This window comes from Amblyomma maculatum, chromosome 5 (assembly GCF_055883805.1).
Source record: "Amblyomma maculatum isolate TAMU_Amacu chromosome 5, ASM5588380v1, whole genome shotgun sequence".
NCBI lineage: Eukaryota > Metazoa > Arthropoda > Arachnida > Ixodida > Ixodidae > Amblyomma > Amblyomma maculatum.
This window is the reverse complement of record NC_139348.1, coordinates 70978405-71000662: the sequence shown is the minus strand read 5'-3', so window position 1 is coordinate 71000662 and position 22258 is coordinate 70978405. Positions and strand designations below refer to the sequence as shown.

The 22258-nt window shown below is 47.4% G+C and overlaps 1 protein-coding gene across 1 annotated transcript in view; it reads left to right on the top strand.

The window, feature by feature from the left end:
• LOC146188483 (4-vinylphenol methyltransferase 2-like) overlaps positions 1-21995 on the top strand; it is a 51116-nt gene extending 29121 nt beyond the window's left edge. Inside the window, exons 3-5 of the mRNA XM_084605057.1 lie at positions 6010-6376; positions 13435-13594; positions 21826-21995. Of these exons, the coding sequence (XP_084461183.1) occupies positions 6010-6376; positions 13435-13594; positions 21826-21995 (697 nt within the window). The remainder of the gene's footprint in view (positions 1-6009; positions 6377-13434; positions 13595-21825) is intronic.
• The last annotated feature ends 263 nt before the right edge of the window (positions 21996-22258 follow it).

Sequence of the window (22258 nt, the reverse complement as noted above, 5' to 3'; positions counted from 1 at the left end):
TGTCGTCCGCATACATTCATCCTGGAACCACTGGTTGCAAGTCCGTTCCATCCAGCTTCTACAAGAAATTAAAAACCAAAATTGCTTTCTTGCAGACTATTTTTCCTATTATTCACATAAATCATGAACAGCGGTGATAGCGGACATCCTTGCCCCATTCCTTTGTATACTTCGAAAGTAGACATACTTCTTAACGCCTCCCATGCAATCTCAACTTTATTGTCTGTGCATTCCTTTTAGTAATTCAATTACTTCTTTCACCGATGTTTTCAGATTTGAGTATGCTCCATCGAAATTCTCTGTTTGCGCGGTCGCATGCACCGCTTATGTCCAGAAAGACTAAATACAGCGGCTTGTTTACCACCCTGGCTATTTTCATGCATTGTGTTATTACAATAATGTTATTATCTAGGCTCCTACCACTCCTGAACCCGTTATGCATTTCGCATTGTATATTATTACTTTCTATTCATTCCTGCATTTTTTGTTTTAAATGCCTGCATTGCCAGCCTGTACGTAACTGACGTTATCGCTGTCGGTATAAAGTATTTAATATTCTTGATATCTTATTTTCCTTTACAGATTAAATTCATCCTACTCTGTCGCCAGCTGCCGAAACTTCTATATTCCTTATGACTATTTCCAATGCCTTTAACAACGTGTCCTTGCTTCTTGAACCCAGCCCATTAATTAGCCTGCTTGAAATTTCATCCATCCCATGCTTGTGCACATAGGAATATTTGTCTCTGGCTTCTTCCTGTTAAGACTTATGAGTTGTAAGCTCCTTTCATTTATGCTTCTTATGCTTGTTCTTCATTTGAGAACATTACTTCCTAATCGTGCCTAAATGATTCGGCAATAACTGATCTAATATTTCCTATGACTTTATCACCCTCCAGACATTTTCCCTCGGCGTCCTGAATCTGTTCCTGGTCTTTATAATTTTTCTTACCCAAGCAGCTTGCGTGGCTCCAGAATGTATTTAACGCCTCTATAGCTTAGTCGCACACATCCGTCATCGAGCGATCAGTGTGCTCTTTTTTTAACTCTGCACTAGTATCTGCACGTCCAGTTTCTGTTGGTGATAGGATTCCCATTTTCTGTTTATTTCCTCTTGAGATAGTTGCGCTTATTTAACTTCTCTATGTTCTCTGAAAGCTGTCCATCCTCCCTCGATTGCATATGTTTAATTTCACTATTCCACCAGCTTCGATGAGTCCTTCTACCTTTCCAACATTTTGACTCTTTTACTTGTTGAAGTTTCGTACGGATGAGTTACGCTAACTTAATATATTCCCATTACTCCATAAGGTGTTTCTACATCGTTTCCTCAATATCCGACGTTATCAGCTTCTAATTGTTTGTCGGTTAAATTTGCGTTTGTTCTTTGTGATTCCTGGTTCTTACTTTTGGCCACATGTCCCATCTGCAGGCTAAAACGTTCATGGTCATTTCCCAGAGTGTACGCGCCTGTCTCATCTATTTCCATTCTCGTGAGCTTAGTGTAGATTTCTGTTAACATCAAGCACTCATCAGTGGTGGCTTACCCATTCCGAAATGACCACCTCACCTGACTCCACATTCCCTTTATCAGTTTACAATAACCCCGTTAAACTGTGCACAGATTTCTGGCATTATTTTCTCGTTGCCGTCTGTGTATCCATTCATATCCTGAATAAGTCCATTCATATCTCCTAGTAAAATTATGTTGGCCCCGTCTACAAACTGTACAAAGATCTATGACGCAAGGTAAACTGGATATCGTCAAGCGAGAACTGGACAGATTGAACATTGATATCTTGGGTATCAGCGAACTCAAGTGGACCGGAATGGGAGAATTTAACTCCGGCGACCATTATGTCTTTTATTGTGGGCACGAATCCAAGAGAAGGAATGGGGTCGCTCTCATACTAAACAGAAGAATGGGCAAAGCAGTGCTAGGGTACAACCCCCAAAACGACTGAATGATTTCACTTCGGATCCAAGGTCACCCTTTCAACATAACAGTTATCCAAGTCTATGCATCGACCACTGCTGCTGAAGAAGCTGACGTTGAGAGATTTTATGCGGACCTACAATGCCTTTTAGACCGCACCCCATCATCAGACGTCGTTTTTCTCATAGGAGACTGGAATGCTAAGGTCGGGAGTGAAGAAATATCCGGAATTACAGGCAAGTTCGGTCTTGGTGAGCCAAATGAAGCTGAGCAGAGGCTAGTAGAGTTCTGTCAAGAAAACAACCTGACCATAGCGAATAGTCATTTTCAACAGCACAAGAGGCGCCTGTACACATGGATTTCACCGGACGGTCTGTACAGGAATCAGATCGATTATATTATTTGCCGGCAGAGATGGAGAAGCGCTATACAAGCAGTAAAAACAAGGCCTGGGGCCGATTGTGGCACCGATCATCAGCTTCTTGTTGCCAAAATTAAGCTTCGATTGAGGAAAACGCAGAAAACTAGAAGGCCTTTCAGGTATGATCTGGATCAGATTCCATTAGAATATGCTGTGGAAGTGAGGAATCGATTTCAAGAATTAGATCTAGAAGACAAAGAGCCCGAAGAGATGTGGACTGATGTTCGTGATATAATACAAGAAGTTGCTTCTAAGGTAGTTCCAAAGCAAAAGAAATGCAAAAAAGCAAACTAGTTATCTGAAGAGGCTTTGCAAACAGCTGAGGAAAGGAGGATGGCAAAAGGTATGGGGGAAAGAGAAAGATACAAAGTTCTCAATGCGGATTTTAAGAAAATAGCAAGGAGAGATAAGAATGCCTTCCTGAACATACAGTGTCAAGCAGTTGAGGACAACAGCCAATTAAGGAACACAAGAGCTCTGTATAAGACAATCAAATATATCAAAGAAAGCTTCTGTGCCAAGCTGGGCGTGATAAAGGACAAACGAGGCAAGGACCTCACTGAAGCCTCAGAGATAAAGAAGAGGTGGCAGGAATACACAGAAGAACTGTACAAGAAGGACCCGGATGTGCAAACCCAACCTAAGACGGTTGTGATTACTGATCTCGAGCCGGGCATCCTGAAGAGTGAAGTTGAATGGGCCTTAGCCAGCCTTGCTAAGAACAAAGCTAGCGGAATTGATGGTATTCCAGCTGAGTTGCTTCAAAACCTCAACCACGACGCTGTTAACACACTGCATACATTATGTCAAAAGATTTGGACAACCCTGCAGTGGCCACAGGATTGGAGGAGGTCAGTTTACATCCCCATTCCAAAGAAAGGCAGTGCCAAAGATTGTTCCAACTACCGCACGATCGCGCTTATTTCGCATGCTAGCAAGGTGATGTTAAAAATCCTGCAAGGTAGGCTGCAGCAGTATGTGGATCGGGAGCTTCCGGACGTGCAAGCTGGGTTTCGCAAGGGCAGAGGAACTAGAGACCAAATTGCCAACCTTCGCTGGATCATGGAAAAAGCAAGAGAGTTCCAGAAACCCATTTACTTCTGCTTTATTGATTATGCGAAAGCGTTTGACTGCGTAGATCACAGCAGATTGTGGCAAGTTCTCCAAGAGATGGGAGTTCCAATTCACCTCATCTGTCTCCTCAGGAACCTTTATGAAGGGCAAGAGGCCACAGTCAGAACTGGGCATGGTCTTACTGATTGGTTTCCGATTGAAAAAGGGGTGAGGCAAGGCTGCATACTGTCGCCCTGCCTATTTAACCTATATGCAGAGTGCATCATGAGAAAGGCCGGTCTGGACGAGTCTTCAGCTGGAGTGAAGATTGCTGGAAAACGTATCAACAACCTTAGATATGCGGATGATACCACTTTAATGGCAGAAAGTGAAGTGGAACTCAAGAGACTTCTGATGCGCGTACAAGAAGAGAGTGAGAAGTTTGGGCTTAAACTGAACATTAAAAAGACGAAGATCATGGCGTCTTGCCCTATCAAGTCCTGGAGCATCAATGGACAAGAAGTGGAAGCTGTGACAGATTTTCTGTTCTTGGGCGCCAAGATTACCTCGGAAGGAGACTGCAGCCATGAAATTAGGAGACGCCTGCTTCTGGGAAAGAGAGCAATGGTTAGCCTTGACCGCCTAGTAAAGAGCAGAGACATTAGTCTGCCAACCAAGATCCGTATAACCCGTGCTATGGTCTTTCCAGTTGTGATGTATGGATGCGAGAGTTGGACTGTGAAAAAGGCTGACCGCCGAAGAATTGACGCGTTTGAATTGTGGTGCTGGCGAAGACTCTTAAGAGTTCCTTGGACTGCCAGAAGATCAAATCAGTCGATATTGTCGACCATAAACCCTGACTGCTCATTGGAGGGTCAAATTCTAAAGTTAAAGCTCAGCTACTTTGGTCATCTGATGAGAAGAGGAGTCGCTGGAGAAAGATTTGATGTTGGGAAAGGTTGAGGGTCGCCGGAGAAGGGGTAGGCAGCGAACGCGATGGTTAGATGGCATTCTCGAGGCATTGCAGATGAAGCTATGTGATGTTAAGAAGATAGTGAGAGACCGGAAAGCGTGGCGTGACATGGTCCATAGGGTCACGAAGAGTCGGACACGACTGAACGCCTGAACTGAACTGACAAACTGTTTAATATCTTTATTGAGACATTTAACTTGATCCCTATTTTCCTGTTTGCATTTGTACCCTGACCATATATAGGCTACCCCTGGCCATACCTTTTTGCCTTCATTGTTCCTTGAACCCAGACATGTTCTTTGCAAGCTGGTTGTGCCCTTGACAATTGATTCTTTGGTGTATCAGCATACCAGCCCACCCTTCTTCTCCGTACTTGTTTTGTTGCAACATTCCCAAACATAGTCTTCTAAAACCTGTGGTCCTTTCAGGTCCCTGGGGTGTGTTTCGCACACAGCATATATAATGGCTTCACCATCGACTGCGGGGTGGTGGCTCACTCTGGAAGCCGCTGCCTCAAATTGTGTGTTTCGCTACCTAAACCTGGTTAAAATGAGCACAGATACCCACCCCAGTGTCTCGGTGATTAAGATTGATGGCTCTTGATCATGCATAACCGTGTTTTAATTCGAGTTCGACGTGTTACTACTTGTATCCTATATTGGAGTGCCGTTGCTTTTTCTTTAGTCTCCTGTTTCGGCCTTGTCCTGTGCTTCTAGCCTAAAATACCGATGAGACGCGCATGTATCGATACATGCGCGTGTAATTGTTCTTCTCCTCGCTACTGTCTGTATTTCATTCACTGGTTTTTTTTTATTGTCAACCACAATTGGCCTCATAATTTGAATTGCCTCCACATGTTCTTCACCTCGCCTTCTCTTTTTCTCGTCTTGGATTTGGATATCAGGTCCTACTCCCCTCTGTCCTCTACCATCCGCATTGAGCCAACAAAGCACTTAAAATAAATCAATAACTAAATAAATAGAGAGTATTGGCGCTAATATGTTATTTTTATTCGACTCCGTAGCGAAACTCCACCGTTCGTATTCGAATCGATTTAGAAGAAAGTGCTATTCACCCAATTCTATTGTGCAGGTATCCCATGATTTTTGCAGCTGGTACATTGGCGCAACATTCAAGTTGCGAACTTCCTTATTTATTATTGTCAAGTCACTGGATATCTGCAAAAAAAAATGAACCTTTTGCACTCTGTCGTACGTGGCAGTTAGGGCATTACAGTGCTGGAGGCTTGTCAATACAAGACCAAACAGATGCTCATCACATGCGGTGTAAAGTATGAAGAAGTGTTTATAATCATTTGCTAGAGCGAAAAGAGCACTGCTTCCTTAGACATTAAACTAGATCTACAATCCCAAACTTAAACTCTGGTAAGTCATCGTTCTTTGTCAAGGGAGTGGCCTGGAAGACAAACAAGCAGACAGGCGGGATGGCACAGAGAGTTTGGTGGGTGGAGCAGATCAGGAAGTATGCGGGGCTAGAGAGGCAGCTGGCACGAGATAAGGTAATTGGAAAGACATAGGAGAGGCTCTTGTAATGAAGTGGGCGTAATTTATGCGCCAACAATGTAGTGACCTAATTGTTTCCCAAAATGTACTTGATCACTCGCAGCTTTACCCTGAAGTTCCTGCGTCCCCGCATGCCATCATGGTGCAAGCGGCTCGTGGCCGCTGACAAGTCAGAGACTATGCTTCAGTTTGCGCGGGAAAATTACTCGGATCCACTGATCGACTACCGGCCCTTGGACCTTCTGGTCGATGACAGCGTGGCAGAGTTCGTGCGGGAGCAGGGACGTTTCCAGAGGGTCTACTCCTTCATGGTACTCCACTGGGTAGCGGACCAGCTGCACGCGCTGAAGAACATCGTCACGCTCATGACGCCTGGAGGGGAATGCTTCGTAGTCTTCTCGAGAATACTCAACGCCCACAGAGTCTTCATGGAGGTGAAGGGTTCGCCCCAGTGGAGCAAGTATGCCCATGTAAGCAGAAACAAAACCCATACTGTAGCTATCCATTAGCGAAACGTGCGAAAACAGGGGTACTAGAAAGGACACTCGAACACCGTAGAGAGGACTAGTCTTGCTGGAGATCTGCGTGGGGCAGTTATGATATAGCAATATTTTATTTCATGGTACAGCGTAACTTAATGAACCACGTTCACTAAGACTTAGCAGTGTATACTGTCGCTTAGTGGTGACAAGGCCGTTTGTGACAAATGAGGACACCTGAAATTCACTGGCAGAAACTCTTTATTAGGAGGACTTGCGCTCGCAAAAAAAACTAAGTGATGGGCGGCGGCGATAGCAGCAAACGTGCTCGGCGGCCTTTATTCTGCGGGTGCTGGCTCCACTTCTTAGCGTTCTGTTTAAAGGCAGCGAAGAAAGATTTAGATAAAACCGCGAACGGTGACTAACATACACTGGAAAATTGTAGAAGCGCACACGCGTGAGTGGAATGCTTCGAGATACATCAACATTAAAAAATTTAGGCATCACGTATATTTCAACGCTTTCTATCTCTTAGGGATAGCATAAGAGATAGGAAGCGTGCACAGTGGGTCAGAGAAATAACCCAAGTTACTGACATTCTAGTGGAAATCAAAAAGACGAAATGGGCATGGGAAGGACATGTAGTGCGAAGAGAGGATAACCGATGGTCGCTTAGGGTAACAAACTGAATTCCAAGGGAAGGAAAGCTTAGCAGTGGGCGGCAAAAAATTTGGCGGGCAAATGAGGTAAAGTTCGCAAGGGTCAAGTGGATGCAGCTAGCACAGAACCGGGATAATTGGAGAAATATGGGAGAGGCCTTCACCCTGCAGTGAATATAGTCAGGCTGATGATGATGCTTCAGCGTGCGTAATACGGCTTCAGCCGTACAACACGTACCATCGGTGCGCTGCAGGTTTTCATGCGCCGCCGAGCGAGTCATTGGGCTTTCACTGCACGCTGAAGGTATACGCAAGGACGTCCAGGTTCCCCTCGTTGGTTGCATGCTACAGCATTCAGTCGAGCGTTGTCATGGGTCCCCTGCCGTACACAAGCTTGAAATGGTCGCTTCTGGACGGCTGAGTTAAAATCACGTACAGCAGATTGGCGTCCCTGGTATTGTGTTTGGTGTCAACGCACATAGCAATCATGTCCGCAATCGTTTTGCTGAGGCGCTCCTTAGGAGCATTGGCCTAGGAATTGTAGGCTTCATTACGTCACAGGATGATTTAAATCTGAGCTAGTTGGTGCATATTAATGTGGATTTACAGCCTAGCAGGAAGATAACGCACTAGGGAGACAAGATGACACGAGGCTGAACTAACAACTGATCTTAAATCAAAGGCTCAAGGAATATAAACGCAAAAGCCACAGAGAGAAAGCAAGGGGCGATAACACGAAACACAGTTATGTTGAAATAGATGAAACCAAAGTGTGATGAAACGTGGAATGAAACAGTGGCGACGAAATAAGATAGACAAAAAAGGAAATTAGGGCACTGAAAACTTATAAAACTTACTGTTATCTATTTTATTCATATTTCATCACGCTTTGGTTTCATCTATTGCATCATTACATCGGCCCTCTCTCTCTCTCCCTTTTGTTTTTATATTCCTTGCGTCTTTGATTAAAGATCAGTTGGTTCAGCCCCGTGTCCTCTTGTCTCGCTTGTGCACTTTTACCTATTAGGCTGTAGTTCCACATTCATTGCGTCAGTGGCTTGTATAACTGTAGGTCACGATGGCTGGTTTCAGATCAACCGTAAATGATGTTCTCCTGTCCGTGCTGAGCATGTGGGGGCGCCGTGTTGCTGGTAAATGTGTTCGGAAAAGAACTTGGCGACTTTTGCTGCGGTACCATTAGGCAGTGCTTTCGCTTCGGAGTAGCGGATAAGGTAGTCAGCAGCCACGGTGGTCCACTTGTTGCTCACAGATTAGGTGTAAAGGTTCCGAGGAGATCCATCCCAATTTGCTGAAGGGCATGGTTGGGGGTGTTATCGGGTTGTTTCAAGTTAAGAGCAACATCGACAGGCAACCGCGGCCAGTAGTGGCTTTTTCTGGATTGGCTGCAACGGGCACACAAACCAGTGATGCCCACCTAGGGACTTCATCGTGTAACGCCTGAATAATTTCCTGCCGCAAGCTTTTATGCGCAACAAGAAGCTGCGCAGTCCTGTTGGGTGCGAAGTTCTTCTTCACAAGGATATCAGTGCTTACGGCGAACGACGACAAATGACGCTTGAACACAGTGGTCTTTACTTATAGGCAATCAGCTAGGTCTTTGAACTCAGGGTCTGATGCCTCCTGTTCTGCGAAACTGCTGGTGCTTACCGGTCCCAGAAAAGCGTCTTCGTCGTCGTTTTTCGGAGGAGCGTCGACGGTAGCTACGGTTAAGTAGTCTGCTTCAGAATGCTTGCGGTCAGGCTTGTAGGCGACAGTCACGCGAACTTCTTGAAGACGTAGGCTCCGTTGGGCAAGGTGGCTGGAGGTGTCATTTACCAGCCAGCAGAGCACGTGGTGGTGGCTTCCCACTTGAATGGTGAAACGTATGTGTACGGGCGGAACATTGCCACTCCTTCACCGTCGCTGAGTTATTGGGTTCGGCTTTTCAGAGGGACCTGCTAGCGTAGGTGATAACTCTCTCCTGTCTGGCACTCTTCTGGATGAGAATGAGCCTAGGCCGAAACTTCTTGTGAGGGTGTGAATTTCAGTGTCGGCGTTTACGTCAAAGTGGCCTAAGGCAAAAGGGCACTGTAGGTGGCGCTTAAGTTCGTTGAAAACTTGTGCTTTCGGCGCTTTCAATAAAAAAGAGACGTCAGCCTTTGTAAGCTGAGTCAACGACTAGGCGATGCGCGAAATTTTCCTGACCAATCCCCGGTAGTAAGCGCATAGCCCAGGGAATGTGCGCACAACCAGACCGTGGGAACTGTGCGGTCACAGTTGTTTTCTCTAGGCCTGGGTGAACTCCTTTCTCGCTCACAATATGGACCAAGAAAAGCAGCTCCTCGCAGTCAAAGTGGCATTTTTCTGGCTTCAGTGTTAGCCCTGATGATTTTATTGCGTCCAGCACTGTCCGAGGCCTTTTCGGATGTTCTTCAAATCTTTAAGAGAAGACAACGATGCCGTCTAAGTAGACCAGAAGAATTCGCCACTTCAAGCCAGCCAACGCGGTGTCCATCACTAGCTGACACATCGCTGGTAAAGAGCAGAGGCTGAATGGCATTACCTTAAACTCGAGGCCGTCTGGCGTGATGAACGCGATTTTCTCGCGTCCTCTTTCGTGGACCTCGATTTGCCAGGACCTGCTCTTCAGATCCATCGTCGAGAAGTACTTTGCGTTGCAGAGTCGATCCAGTGCGTCGTAAAGGCTGAGCAGCGTGTAGGCATCCTCCTTTGTTATGCGGTTAAGTGGCTGTAATCAACGCAGAAACGAAGTGTTCCGTATTCTTCACTAGGTCAACGGGAGCCGCCCATGGGCTTTTTGATGGCTGGATGACGTCGTCACGAAGCATTTCATCGACTTGCTCCCGGATGGCTTGGCATTCTCGCAGCGGTACATGATAGGGGCTTTGATGAAGAGGCTGGACGTATTTGTCTGTGATGCAATGTTTTGCAGTGGTAGTGGTTCCTTGTTCAAGGAGTCGGTTGTACTCAGCTGCGCCTCCTTCTCGCTGTATCCGTGTAAGCTGGCGCTGCAGGTTTGAGTTGGCTTGAAGGTCCTCCCACTGCTCAAGGCAATTGGGCTACCTATTTTAAACGTAATGCTAATAGCCGGCCCTTATCCCCTTTTTGCATATAATGTGTTAACAGGGTTTTTGAGCCAGACACTTTCGCCTATAATAAGCCAGAAAAAAGTGACATATTGCCAATAACAAGCCTGAATAAATATGACGACGGAGAAACGCCAGGTTCGATATTAATCATTCGCACTTTCGCCTCTGGCATTCGTCTTCCTTCCGTCTTTCCGTCCCTGTCAAATATGAATGTACATACCAATTGTTAATGAAAATATCCAGAGAGCATCTCAGCCCTGAAAGCTGGGAGCCAAAGTTGCCCTTTTGAAGCGAAAGCGACATTGGCCAGAGTCTCGCCATTTCGCCGTGACTCTCTGTGCCGATCCGAAGAGTTGTACTGTGGAAACCTGCGCCGAACTAAACACACCGAAAACACGACACTCACGCCATGTCTGTCGGCCACTTTCCTCACGTTGTGCGAGGTTATGTGCATGTAAGGCACAACAAACGGCTTCTGCGTCCTCAGACGATCCTCTCCAATACTTCGCGTTCCGCTCTTGTTTTTTGAAGGAGGGTCTCGAAAAAATGCAAACAACACAGAGCAGGGGAACCCAGCCGCCGAAAGCCGGCTCATCTGATTATGGAAGCAGGCTTGCCACTGATGCAGGCACGATTTCCTAAGCGAAGACTCTAAGCAACGCGAAGCTATTTCTCTTTTCACAGTTTTCGAATGCACAGAATCATAAGCAAAAGATCTTTTTTAGCACATGAATAAAGCCCCAGCAAACGTGTTTCAAGGAAGGTTAGTTTCAAGTCTAAAAACTGTAAAACGTTACTGTCGGGTAGTTCATGGGTAAAAGAGAGCCCAAGTCCATGTTTGTCAAAAGCACTTAAAACATCAACTACTGTAGACGGGTAAGTGATGGAAGTCTGCTTTTTTAAAAGCACTACAGAAGTGTCCCCATACCTAAAAACATTAAACCCCGCCCCTCATGCAACCATTTACCTAAGATTTGTCAACTTTTGTTAAAATATGTCACAAAGAACTGGGACCACGCAAAACCCTATACAGACATCGTTGCACTGCAGATAAGGCAGATTGTGACTATGAATAAAAGTAGAACATAGGTAAAATTGCAATAACTCGATAAAATTATCCACCGACAATCCTGAAGAAGAAGGATCCTGAAGAAGGGCAATAAAGTTTTTATACTTGAAACTAACCTTCCTTGAAAGACACGTTTGCTGGGGCTATTACCCACGTGCTAAAAAAATCATTTGCCTTATGATTCAGTCCATTCGAAAACTGCGAAAAGAGCAATAGCTTCGCGTTGCTTAGAGTCTTCGCTTAGGAAATCGTGCCTGCATCAGTTGCAAGCCAGCTTCCATAATCAGACGAGCCGGCTTTCGGCGGCTGGGTTCCCCTGCTCTGTGTTGTTTGCAGTTTGCGAGAATCCTCCTTCAAAGATCAAGAGCGGAACGCGGAGTATTGGAGAGGATCGTCGGAGGACGCAGAAGCCGCTTGTTGTGCCTTACATGCACATAACCTCGCACAACTTGAGGAAAGTGGCCAACAGACATGGCGTGAGTTTCATTTTTTCGGCTCGCGACAAGTTGGGAAAGTTGTGCCCCCGATTTTGTAACCCAAGAAAAGGGGGTCCAGATAAAGCACGACTCTCCGTTTACAAATTGTTCTGTTGGAGTTATTCTCTTGACATGTAGAAAGCTGTACGTTGGCCAAACTGGCCGATGCATCAACGAGCATTTGGGGGAACATTCACAAAATTTGTCAGATTTAAAAGACAAGTGCGCACATATTCAAGTGCAATTGATGCGGGGCCAGATTGAATGAGCCGAAGATTCTTGGAAAGAGTAAGGATAAAACGGCGCGTGTTAGTTTGGAGGCTTTTCATATTAAAAAGTTTGGCAGCAGGTGTACCGGCATCTCCTCATTATCTCTTCTGGCCTCCGAAATTAGGTTTATAGATTCTGTTATCCATTAACCATTTTTTGTTGTTGTTGCTTCATATTTTTGCTGCTTCCTTGTGTTCTCAATGGTCGTTTCTTGATTTCCCCTATCATTTTCCCCATTCTTCTTTCCCTTTGAAAACTTCACCTATATAAGATTCATCGTGGGTTTCAATAAATTTAGTTGTGAGTAGCACCTGCGTCTCGTCTTCTTTCTTGTGGTGTGTTTAGTTCGCGCAGTTTTTCCAAGTACAAGTATGAACCAACTAGCCCAAGAAACGGTGTTAAAGCTGTCCGAAGAGCGAAGAAGAAAATGTCGCGGGAGGCGGTAGCTGGCAGCTATTTTATGGCCGAGAACTAACTTAACGTAGGGCTTCCTGACATTACGTTTGGCACTAGCTACCAACTCGGGTCTCTCCTTATATATGGGAGGGTAGTACCACATTTAACCAGCCAAAACCCTTGCATTCGCGTTATCCCTAGGCCAAGCAGGCACATTAATATGTCTCGATTAATGCGAGGCTTTATATGTTGGCTGGTAGCTTACTCTACCGCATCATCGCTAAGGCGGGAGTGGAAACAGAGAGAAAGAGATGCCGTGGGTGGAGGGCTTTGGACCACCACGCGATAGTGGCTTTCGCGTCATTGCACTTTAGTGTTGAAAAGTGTCCTCTTTGGCATCAATAAAGCTGTAACCATGGAGTAAACTACTATATGCAACACCTATGTTTTACTTTCAAGCCAAACCTAAGCGTAGCCTTGCAGATAGCTCTCGCGAAACTCGAAGTTTAACCACGAGCTAAGCCAGAGCTAATTGTTTTAATTCGCTTAGGTACAAATTTAGTTCATTTCAAAACAGCACCCCTTTTCAAGGTCTTCTATTCGTTACAAAGAACTTCCAAAGTACTTGTTTCCCGAAAGACTCGCAGCACAATGCCAGCTGTTGTGATGCAGAGTACTTTTCCTTGCACAAAAGTCGCATGTCAGCGAAGGAGAGCCAACTAGACACATGCCTCAACAGATATAGCGAGAAAACATTCACGGCACTCGAAATTCGGAGCTCCAAACTACAGTGCGTCTTGCAATTCAAAGTGTCATCGCCTACGACCACCGAGTAGACATACTGATGAGAATCTCCTTGCACTATGTCAGCATTGTTTTTCAATCAGTGTGCGGCTAGAATAGGCGAGAAACGTTCTATAAGGCTCATATCTTTCCTCAATGCCTGTCAGACATGCCGCACGCCTCAAGAGCGACCGATCAGTTTTGGGCAGCAGTCCATGGTATTCAACATGTGTTTCGAGAATTGTTTTTGAACTCTATGCTTCAACTGTCTCTCTCTACCACACAGCTGTTGGAGGACGTGATGCCGGAAACCGTCTTAATGGAGGATATAGCGTCGGTGCGAGCGTACGCTACGAAGCTCGTCCATGATTCCGGGTTGACTGCACTGGCTTGCGAAGTTTTCCGTGTTTCTCCTCCCGGTGGATTCAGGAATGACTCAGCAGGCGGTACGTGTGGTGCACTAAACACATGCTGCTTCCACTCTTTCGCGTATTGAAGGGGAGCTAAGGAAAACTCTTTGCAATTCAAGTACGAAGGGATAGTTTAATGCTCTGAGGTTACATCCTGTTTGACGCAGCAGGACCCATGTAATACTGAGGAAACTTTACCTGGAAGCGGGCGATTTTTTGAGGTGAGACCTAGAAGGCTCAATGATCATTGTTTAAAATAAAATAGCTGTATGGATAGCTGGTATATAGAGAGAAATTACTATTGAAGTTTCAGAGCTTTGGAAGGTGTCGAGGCGCCTACGTCTACAATGTCAAATTTACAATATTTGGAGGCATAAAAGCTTTTATTTTCAAAGCGAGCATTAAGCATGCAAGTGAATCAATGCAATCTATAGATACAGGGTAGATTGCCTGCTCAGTTTCTGACAGCGCCGAAAACACGCTCGCAACAGAGACACCCGCACGAGCGTTGACTTAGAGTTGGGAAGTTGATCATGTAAAAGCACGTTTTAGAAGCAGAAACAGCAGCCACCATAACCAGAAGATACGAGGTAATCAAACAGTTAATCATGTACAATTGTCTCACCAGTAGCGGAAAGAAGCCAAATTTTTGTTAGATAAAACCCAGATGGCAAGTTGTCTTTGATGTTGCATATTGTCACGTAGCCGTTTAGGCCCGTAACTAGAAGGTTGGGTTTTAATTAGGGGTTGAGCTAGCAGGCGCAGAAGAGCAGGGTCGGAGCAATGAGAAACGGCAGCTAACTTCAGCTTCTTCTCGAACGCCACGGGGCACTTCTTCGACTCCGTGCACGAGACTCGATGAGCAGCCGCCTAGCGGCTGCTGTTGCACACGCTACATTACCCCCCTCTCTACAAAAAAAAATAGATGTCAACTTGATGAATTCGAAAGCAGAGATAAAAAAAATAAAGCAAGAAACATGCGGTAGGCGGCGCGCTCATTTCCTCGCGAAAAGTACGGCTTCATGCGCACGACATGGACAACCTCGGATTTCTGCTGGCGACGAGTAGAAGAGAAGCCGTCCGGAAGCACTTCGTACGTGACGTCGCTCATCTGACGGAGCACTTTGTATGGGCCAAAGTACTGCTTCAGAAGTTTTTCGGATAGTCCCCGACGTCGAATCGGAGTCCAAAGCCACACTCTATCGCCCGGTTCGAAAGTCACTACACGGTGGCGGTGTTCGTAACGCTGAGCGTCTCGACCTTGCTGGTTCCGGATGCGTGCCCTCGCCAGCTGTCGCGCTTCTTCTGCGCGTTGAGTGAACACCTCGGCGCCAACTTCGAGGTCACGGCCGTCGTGGGGCAACATGGCTTCGAGCATTGTCGAAACTTCGCGGCCATACAATAAGGAGAACGGCGTCATTTGCGTTGTTTCCTGCTGCGCCGTGTTGTACGCAAACGTGACGTACGGCAGGACGTTATCCCACGACCGATGTTCAAAATCCACGTACATGGACATAATGTCGGCGAGAGTTTTGTTCAGACATTCCGTTAAGTTCTGTTAAGTTCTGTTAAGTCATGCAACGTTCTGTTAAGTTCTGTTAAGTTCTGTTCTGTTAGTTTGTGGATGGTAGGCGGTTGACCTGCGATGGGTAGTGCCGCTTAGTTGCATGACAGATTCCAGTAGCTTGGCAGTGAAAGCAGTGCCTCGGTCTGTTATTATAACTGTCGGGGCGCCGTGCCTCAGGACGATGCGTTCGATGAAAAATTTCGCTGCCTCGATTGCTGTACCGCGCTGGAGAGCTTTCTTTTCAGCGTAACGCGTGAGGTAATCTGTAGCGACAATTATCCACCTGTTGCCCGAATCAGAAATTGGAAAAGGACTCAACAGATCCATGCCAACGTGTTCGAATGGGTATATTGGCACTTGAACAGGATGCAGTAAACCGGCCGGTTTCACCGGCGGTGTTTTCCGTCGCTGGCAATCATGGCATGTCCTCACGTAATGTCGTACTGCGGCCTCAAGGTTTGGCCAGTAATAACTCTTTTTAATTCGGGCCAGAGTTCGAGCATACCCCAGGTGACCCGCAGTGGGCTCGTCATGACATGCCTGTAAGATTTCTTCGCGAAGAGACTCTGGTACGACGAGGAGGTAATCTCTTCCCGTCGGAGCGAAGTTGATCTTGTATAAAACATTGTTTCGCATGATGCAAAACGATGAATGCGTTCTGGCGAAGAGAAGGGGAACTTCTGTAGAGCGCGCTTCCAGAAAATTGATAAGTGGTGCGAGAGCCGGGTCGTCACGTTGCTGCTGCGAAACAGTGAGCGCGTCGACGGCTGCGATAAGGGGGAAGTCTGGTTCTTCGTCTTCCCGCGTAGCCTCGACAGGTGAACGGGACAAGCAGTCGGCGTCATTGTGCTGACGTCCAGACTTATACACGATGGTCATGTCGAACTCCTGTAGCCGTAAACTCCATTGTGCAAGGCGTCCGGAGGGGTTTCGCAAGTTCGTTAACCAGCACAAAGAGTGATGATCCCTCACAACCCTAAAGTGCCGGCCATAAAGTTAGGGTCGAAATTTCATCACCGCCCATACAACAGCCAGATATTCTTTTTCGGTGGTGGAATAGTCCGATTCGGCACGGGACAAAGTCCGGCTGGCGTATGCGATAACTCGCTCGGCACCGTCTTGCCACTGGACGAGTACAGCGCCTAGACCCACGTTGCTGGCATCTGTGTGGACCAGAGTCTCGGCGTTCGCATTGAAATGGGCAAGCACAGGTGTTGTCTGCAAGCGGTGCCGTAACTCGTCGAATGCCTTTTGCTCTGCGCCCGTCCAGGTGAAGGTGACATCATCCCGGGTGAGACGTGTCAACGGAGCGGCAATGCGCGAAAAGTTTTCAATAAACCTGCGGTAATAGGCGCAGAGGCCCAAGAAACGGCGAACTGTCTTCTTGTGACATGGAGTAGGGAATTTGATGACGGCTGTTGTCTTAGCGGGATCGGGACGAACTCCACGATGGCTGACGACGTGGCCCAAGAACAGGAGCTCTTCATAGCCAAAGTGACACTTTTGTGGTTTTAACGTGAGGCCGGCAGATCTGATAGCCCGTAGCACAGCGGAGAGACGTTGGAGGTGTTCCTCGAACGTTGGTGACAACACAACAACGTCGTCCAGGTAGACTAGACACATCTGCCATTTAAGACCAGATAGAACTGCGTCCATCATTCGCTGGAATGTCGCTGGAGCGGAGCACAATCTGAAAGGTAGGACTTTGAATTCATAAAGTGCGTCGGGCGTGACAAACGCTGTCTTCTCGCGATCACGTTCATCGACTTCGATCTGCCAGTAACCGCTCTTAAGATCAAGCGATGAAAAGTAGCGCGCGTGGCGCAACCGGTCTAATGAATCATCAATGCGTGGCAGCGGGTAGACGTCTTTTTTTGTGACTTGATTGAGCTTACGGTAGTCCACACAGAACCTTACACTTCCGTCTTTCTTCTTAACGAGGACCACAGGCGAAGCCCAGGGACTCCTCGATGGTTGTATGACACCGTCATTTAACATTTCGTTTACCTGTTAAACAATGACTTCGCGTTCCCGCGGTGACACTCGGTAGGGGTTCTGTCGGACTGGTCGGGTGCGGTCGTCGGTTATTATACGGTGCTTGGTCAAGGGCGTCTGCTTAACCGCGGAGGCGGATGAGAAGCAGTCTTGAAACTGAAAGAGTAGCCCGACGAGTCTGTCCTTCTCTGCCGGTGATAGAGCGGGATTCACATCAGGGTCGAAGTTGGGCGTTTGGCTGGCAGACGTGTTGGTCTCAAGAACAAAGCAGTCGTGGGCTGCTACCTTCAAAGTAGGCTACCGTGGTGCCTTTAGTGATGCGTTGCCGTTCGTTCCCGAAGTTCGTAATCAGCACGTGAGCTAGACCATTAGTCAGATGAACTATACCACGTGCAACACAGACTCCATGATGTAACAGAAGCTCTGTGTTCTGTTCGGCAACGCCGGCAGCACAGGACTGGTCGTCGCACCTGACTGTGACAAGAACAGACGAACGTGGCGGCATAGATACATCCGCGTCAACGATGCGTAAAGGTGCGTGGCGTCGTTCGGAGTCAGCGGTCGTCGTTGCAGGCGTCTAAAACGTGACAGCACGGCGAGGAACATTAATAATGCCCCATGCTCAAGTAAAACGTCCATGCCGAGTATGAGGTCCTTGCAGCAGTGCGGCAGGATAACAAAAACGGCTACAAAGGCTGAATCGGCGATGGTTACTCGGGCAGTGCATCGTCCGATCGGCGTCATAAGGTGACCGCCAGCAGTACGAATTTGCGGCCCCAGCCATTCAGTTTTAACCTTGGAGAGCCGATCTGCGATATTTTTGCTTATTACTGAAAAGTCTGCTCCGGTATCTAGCAAAGCGGTTACTGGGTGTCCGTCGACGAGAACGGAAAGGTCGGCGCTAACAACGTGATCGGCTTGAGGTTGACTGGGAGTTTCGGGTTCATGGGGCGGCGGAGGCATCGTAGTCACAGCATCGGGCTGAGTCGTCACGGGAGGGTCTTCGGGACATCGATTCCGTTCGTCAGCAACCTGCCCCCCTGAAGTCGCCGCCTTCAGTTTCCCCGGTGTGGGCTTGGCGACCGGCGCCTCGGCCCATGAATAAACTCACGGCGGCCGGGTGACGAGTAGCGCACGGGAGAAGACTGTGTACTGTCGCTCGAAGAGGTTGCACGGGTTGCCAGATATTCTTCGATTTCGGAAGGGCTTTCGCCGACCTGGGGACGCAGGGAATCACGAGCAAAACCCCGAAGACCGAGTTCCCGGTATGGAAAACGACGGTAAAAGTGGTCGAGTTCTCCGCAGTGGTAGCACAGCGGCCGTTGGCGAGGAGTGCGCCAGACATCTGCCTTCCGAACCGGTTGCTGCATGACGGGGCTCTGCTGGGATGGCGGCTGGTAGAACAGTAGCTGAGGAGCGGACGGCTGCATGACGGGGCTCTGCTGGGTTGGCGGCTGGTAGGAAGGTTGGTAGAACGGTGTCTGCAGAGTGGGCGGCGGCTGTGCTTCGAAACGAAGCTGTTGCGCAGGAGGCACTGCAGGCCGACGAAGAGCCGCTGCGTAGTTCATAGACCGTGGCTCCGACGGTGACTCAGGCGGTGACTAATGTCTGACGTATTTCTTCCCGCACGGCTTCGGTGACAGCCACGGCAGTCGGGTTAGGCGATCCAAGATTGAACTTGAGGAGCTCCTTGCGAACTACCTCGCGGATCAGCTCACGCAGAGAGTGATCGTCAGTGGACCTGTTCAATGTGGCCACACTGCTGAAGGGCTGACCACAGGCAGACTCCGTGCGCCGGTATCTTTGCTGCAGGGCTCGCTCAATGAGGGTAGCTTCATTGATGAAGTCCGCGACGGTTTGAGGTGGACTCCGAACCAGACCAACGAAGAGGGGTTCTTTTACGCCCTGCATCAGGTGGCGCAACAACTTCGCTGATTCCGTCATGTCGGGATCAGCCCGTCGGCGAAGACGCGTCACGTCCTCGGCGAACATGGCCACACTTTCGTTAGGTAGTTGCACACGAGCTTCTAGGAGGCGGCGTGCGCGATCACGGCGGTCGTGGTTGGCAAAGGTTTCCCGCAGCTGCTGGCGAAAGGAATCCCAGTTTTGAAGACTGGCCTCCCTATTCTTATACCACGTTTTATCACAGTCTTGAAGTGCGAAATACACATTGCGCAGCTTCTGAGCCGGGTTCCACTGATTAAATTGCGCCACTCGCTCGAACTGGTCGATCCAGTCGTCGACATCTTCCCCAGTACAGCCATGGAAACTCGGGGGCGTACGAGGCTGCTGAAGCAGCAACTGATGCTGACTTGCCTGGGCCATTGTAGAAGTCTCTAACTGCTGGTCAGCTAGCGTCGGTTCAGGTAGAGGAGCGAATTCCGGCGCCAGAACCCGGAGGCGACGGCTGCAGCGATGAACGGGTGTAGATACGAGCGGAAGCCGGTTGGGCCTCACCTCCACCAGTGTCACGTAGCCGTTTAGGCCCGTAACCAGAAGGTTGGGTTTTAATTGGGGGTTGAGCTAGCAGGCGCAGAAGAGCAGGGTCGGAGCACCGAGAGACGGCAGCTAACTTCAGCTTCTTCTCGAACGCCACGGGGCACTTCTTCGAGTCCGTGCACGAGACTCTCGATGAGCAGCCGCTTAGCGGCTGCTGTTGCACACGCTACAATATGCATCAGTCAATTCGTTTGTCAGTTCGTCTGCGTGGTGATAAGTAACTTCACATTCGTGGAAACATGGCTTAAGATGGCGATGTTTTCTTTTTTTAACTGCTAGTTTTCCTTTGAGAGTGTTTTTGTGCTTTTATTATGCTCGAACAAGCATCCATTTACAAGCCTGCCCATCTGCCGAATATATTTTCTACTGAACCTAAATTGAAGAGAATGGAATAAATCAATCTGGTATCACATAGGCCCAAGACTATTTTCTATAATTATTTTTGCAAATGATAGTATCAATGGCTGTGGCATGAGATGGCTGCAAATCCCAGATAGCTTTTCTTAAATGGTAAATTCACTTTCACCTTTGCACCGTTAATTCTGTTCGAGATATTGTGAGGAGCTGTGGCAATAACAGATGACAGTTTTTTTTTTCTTCTTGCGTGTTAGCAGGTCATCCTCAATATTTCATCTGACGTCGACTTTTCTCAGCATCCGCATTTTTGTGCCTCTAAAGTTAACGCCACTTGTCTCTTTATTAGGGCGAAAGCCTTTAATGGCTTATGCTGTCGTGGACAAAGTGTGTCGCGCTTTTGCGGTGTTCTGATTGGCCAAGGCGGAATGCGTCCCTGGCTTTTGCAATCTTGAACACGTGCCAAGTAACGCCACCCGACAGGGGCGATGGTGTATACCGTCCAAACTAACACTTGAAAATAGATTCTGCTCCTTTCTTTTCCTGTAAACCAATTATAGTTATATGTAGCACTGCAACGAATGACGACAAGAGGCTAACGATGGGAGTGTAGGCTTTCGCCATTCTCCTCTTAAAAGATATCTAAGAGACCCTCTAATTTTTATTCAGGGAACCTGTCTGCACCCTTAAATCTATTTTAGCCTATCGATGTTAGCGTCGACATTTCCTTTTATCAGAGGCCTCTCAAGGAGCAAATCGGTCAGCTGGGTGAGGACTACTTCATACCTTGTAGGTTGAGGACAGCCATTCTCTTTTAGGCTATTTTTACAGCAGCCCATATTCCAAACTCAAATTCAATGATGCAATATGATAGCGGATAGCGGTCAATGCAAAGTCGGAATGTATTAAAAATACTTCTGACGCAGAATCGTTGCATTGCATCGTATGCTGATCACTTTTTCTTTGTCATTATTTTCACCATATGGATGATATGGATATGGAACTGCAAAGAGCTATTACAGAAATATAAAGCTCGAGCACTCAGCCAAGCGGAGTGGGAGGCAGAGCTGGCCGACACGGGTCTCTGAGCAGCGCAGCCTGCTCACTAGGGCCCGGGAGACAGCCCAGGCCAATGGTATACTGGACTGAGGAATCCACCCACGCTATGCCGTTAAACAATTAAAGTTTACTCTCTCTCTCTCTGGCTTCGCCACTATAACACGTATGGTTATCCTGCCGCAGTCCGTACTTCATAGTATTGAATAGATAATTTTCCTACACGCGCTGATTGATCTTCTCAGCGGCTGAGTTAATTTGCATGTTTAAACATTACGCCTGTTTTCAACAAACCTTGTTACCTTGGCACTAGAATGGCTATTTTTCTGCTTGCCACAAACATATCGAGTCATCTTCCTGGATTTTCTCATGCTTTGCTATTAAGTAATGATTGCTTCTTTAATATTGCATTTTTTATGTATTTATTTCGTGCTCCTGTCATAAAATGAAGCATTTTTCGGGCGTGACCATGCCTCGCGCTTGTAGCTTGTTTCTCAATGCCTCTCTTTTAGACTTCATTTGTTATAGATTAACTTTAGTATAAATAAAAGCACGAAACCTTAGGTGTGCCCCTACACCTTCTTAGAATGCTGCTACGTTTTGTGCAAGCGAAGAGACAAAGGCTAATCACCTTGGCAAGCATGAACATACCGATAACATCTTAATCATTATTGCCCAAGAAAAAATTGATTACCACTTGGCGAAATGTTTAAAAGTTTGGAAAAATAATTTGAGAATGTTTAGCGAAACACTCGATAATGCGCCTCTTTCCTATGCACATTAATTTTTTTTTCAGACCTTTTTACGCTTATGAATCCAATCCACGACAAGCTCAGCGAGGAAGAGAAGGAGGAGTTTCGGGAATTCACGCACCATGCCGTCGAAGACGTTAAGAAGAAAATTACGGGATCAGCGAGCACCACCCGAGACTTCATAGTAATCCACGCTTGCAAGGCACAAAAATAAGCATACTTTACGCAACCCGTATGATATAGGAGGTATTCACTGGGGTCGTAATACCAGATGGCTCGAGCATCGTCCCGCCTCGTCCGCCATGTCGGAGGTCGCCGGTGGCATCAGCGCGCGTCGGCGCGTGCAGTTTCAGGTTCGCTGTCAGGTGCCCGCCGTATATTGGAAGTTATCCGTAAAGTTTTATCATGCTGGTAAATACGTCCTCATCCACTTTTCTTTGTTGAGCCCTTTATGCACATGGAGTCTGCAGCGATATT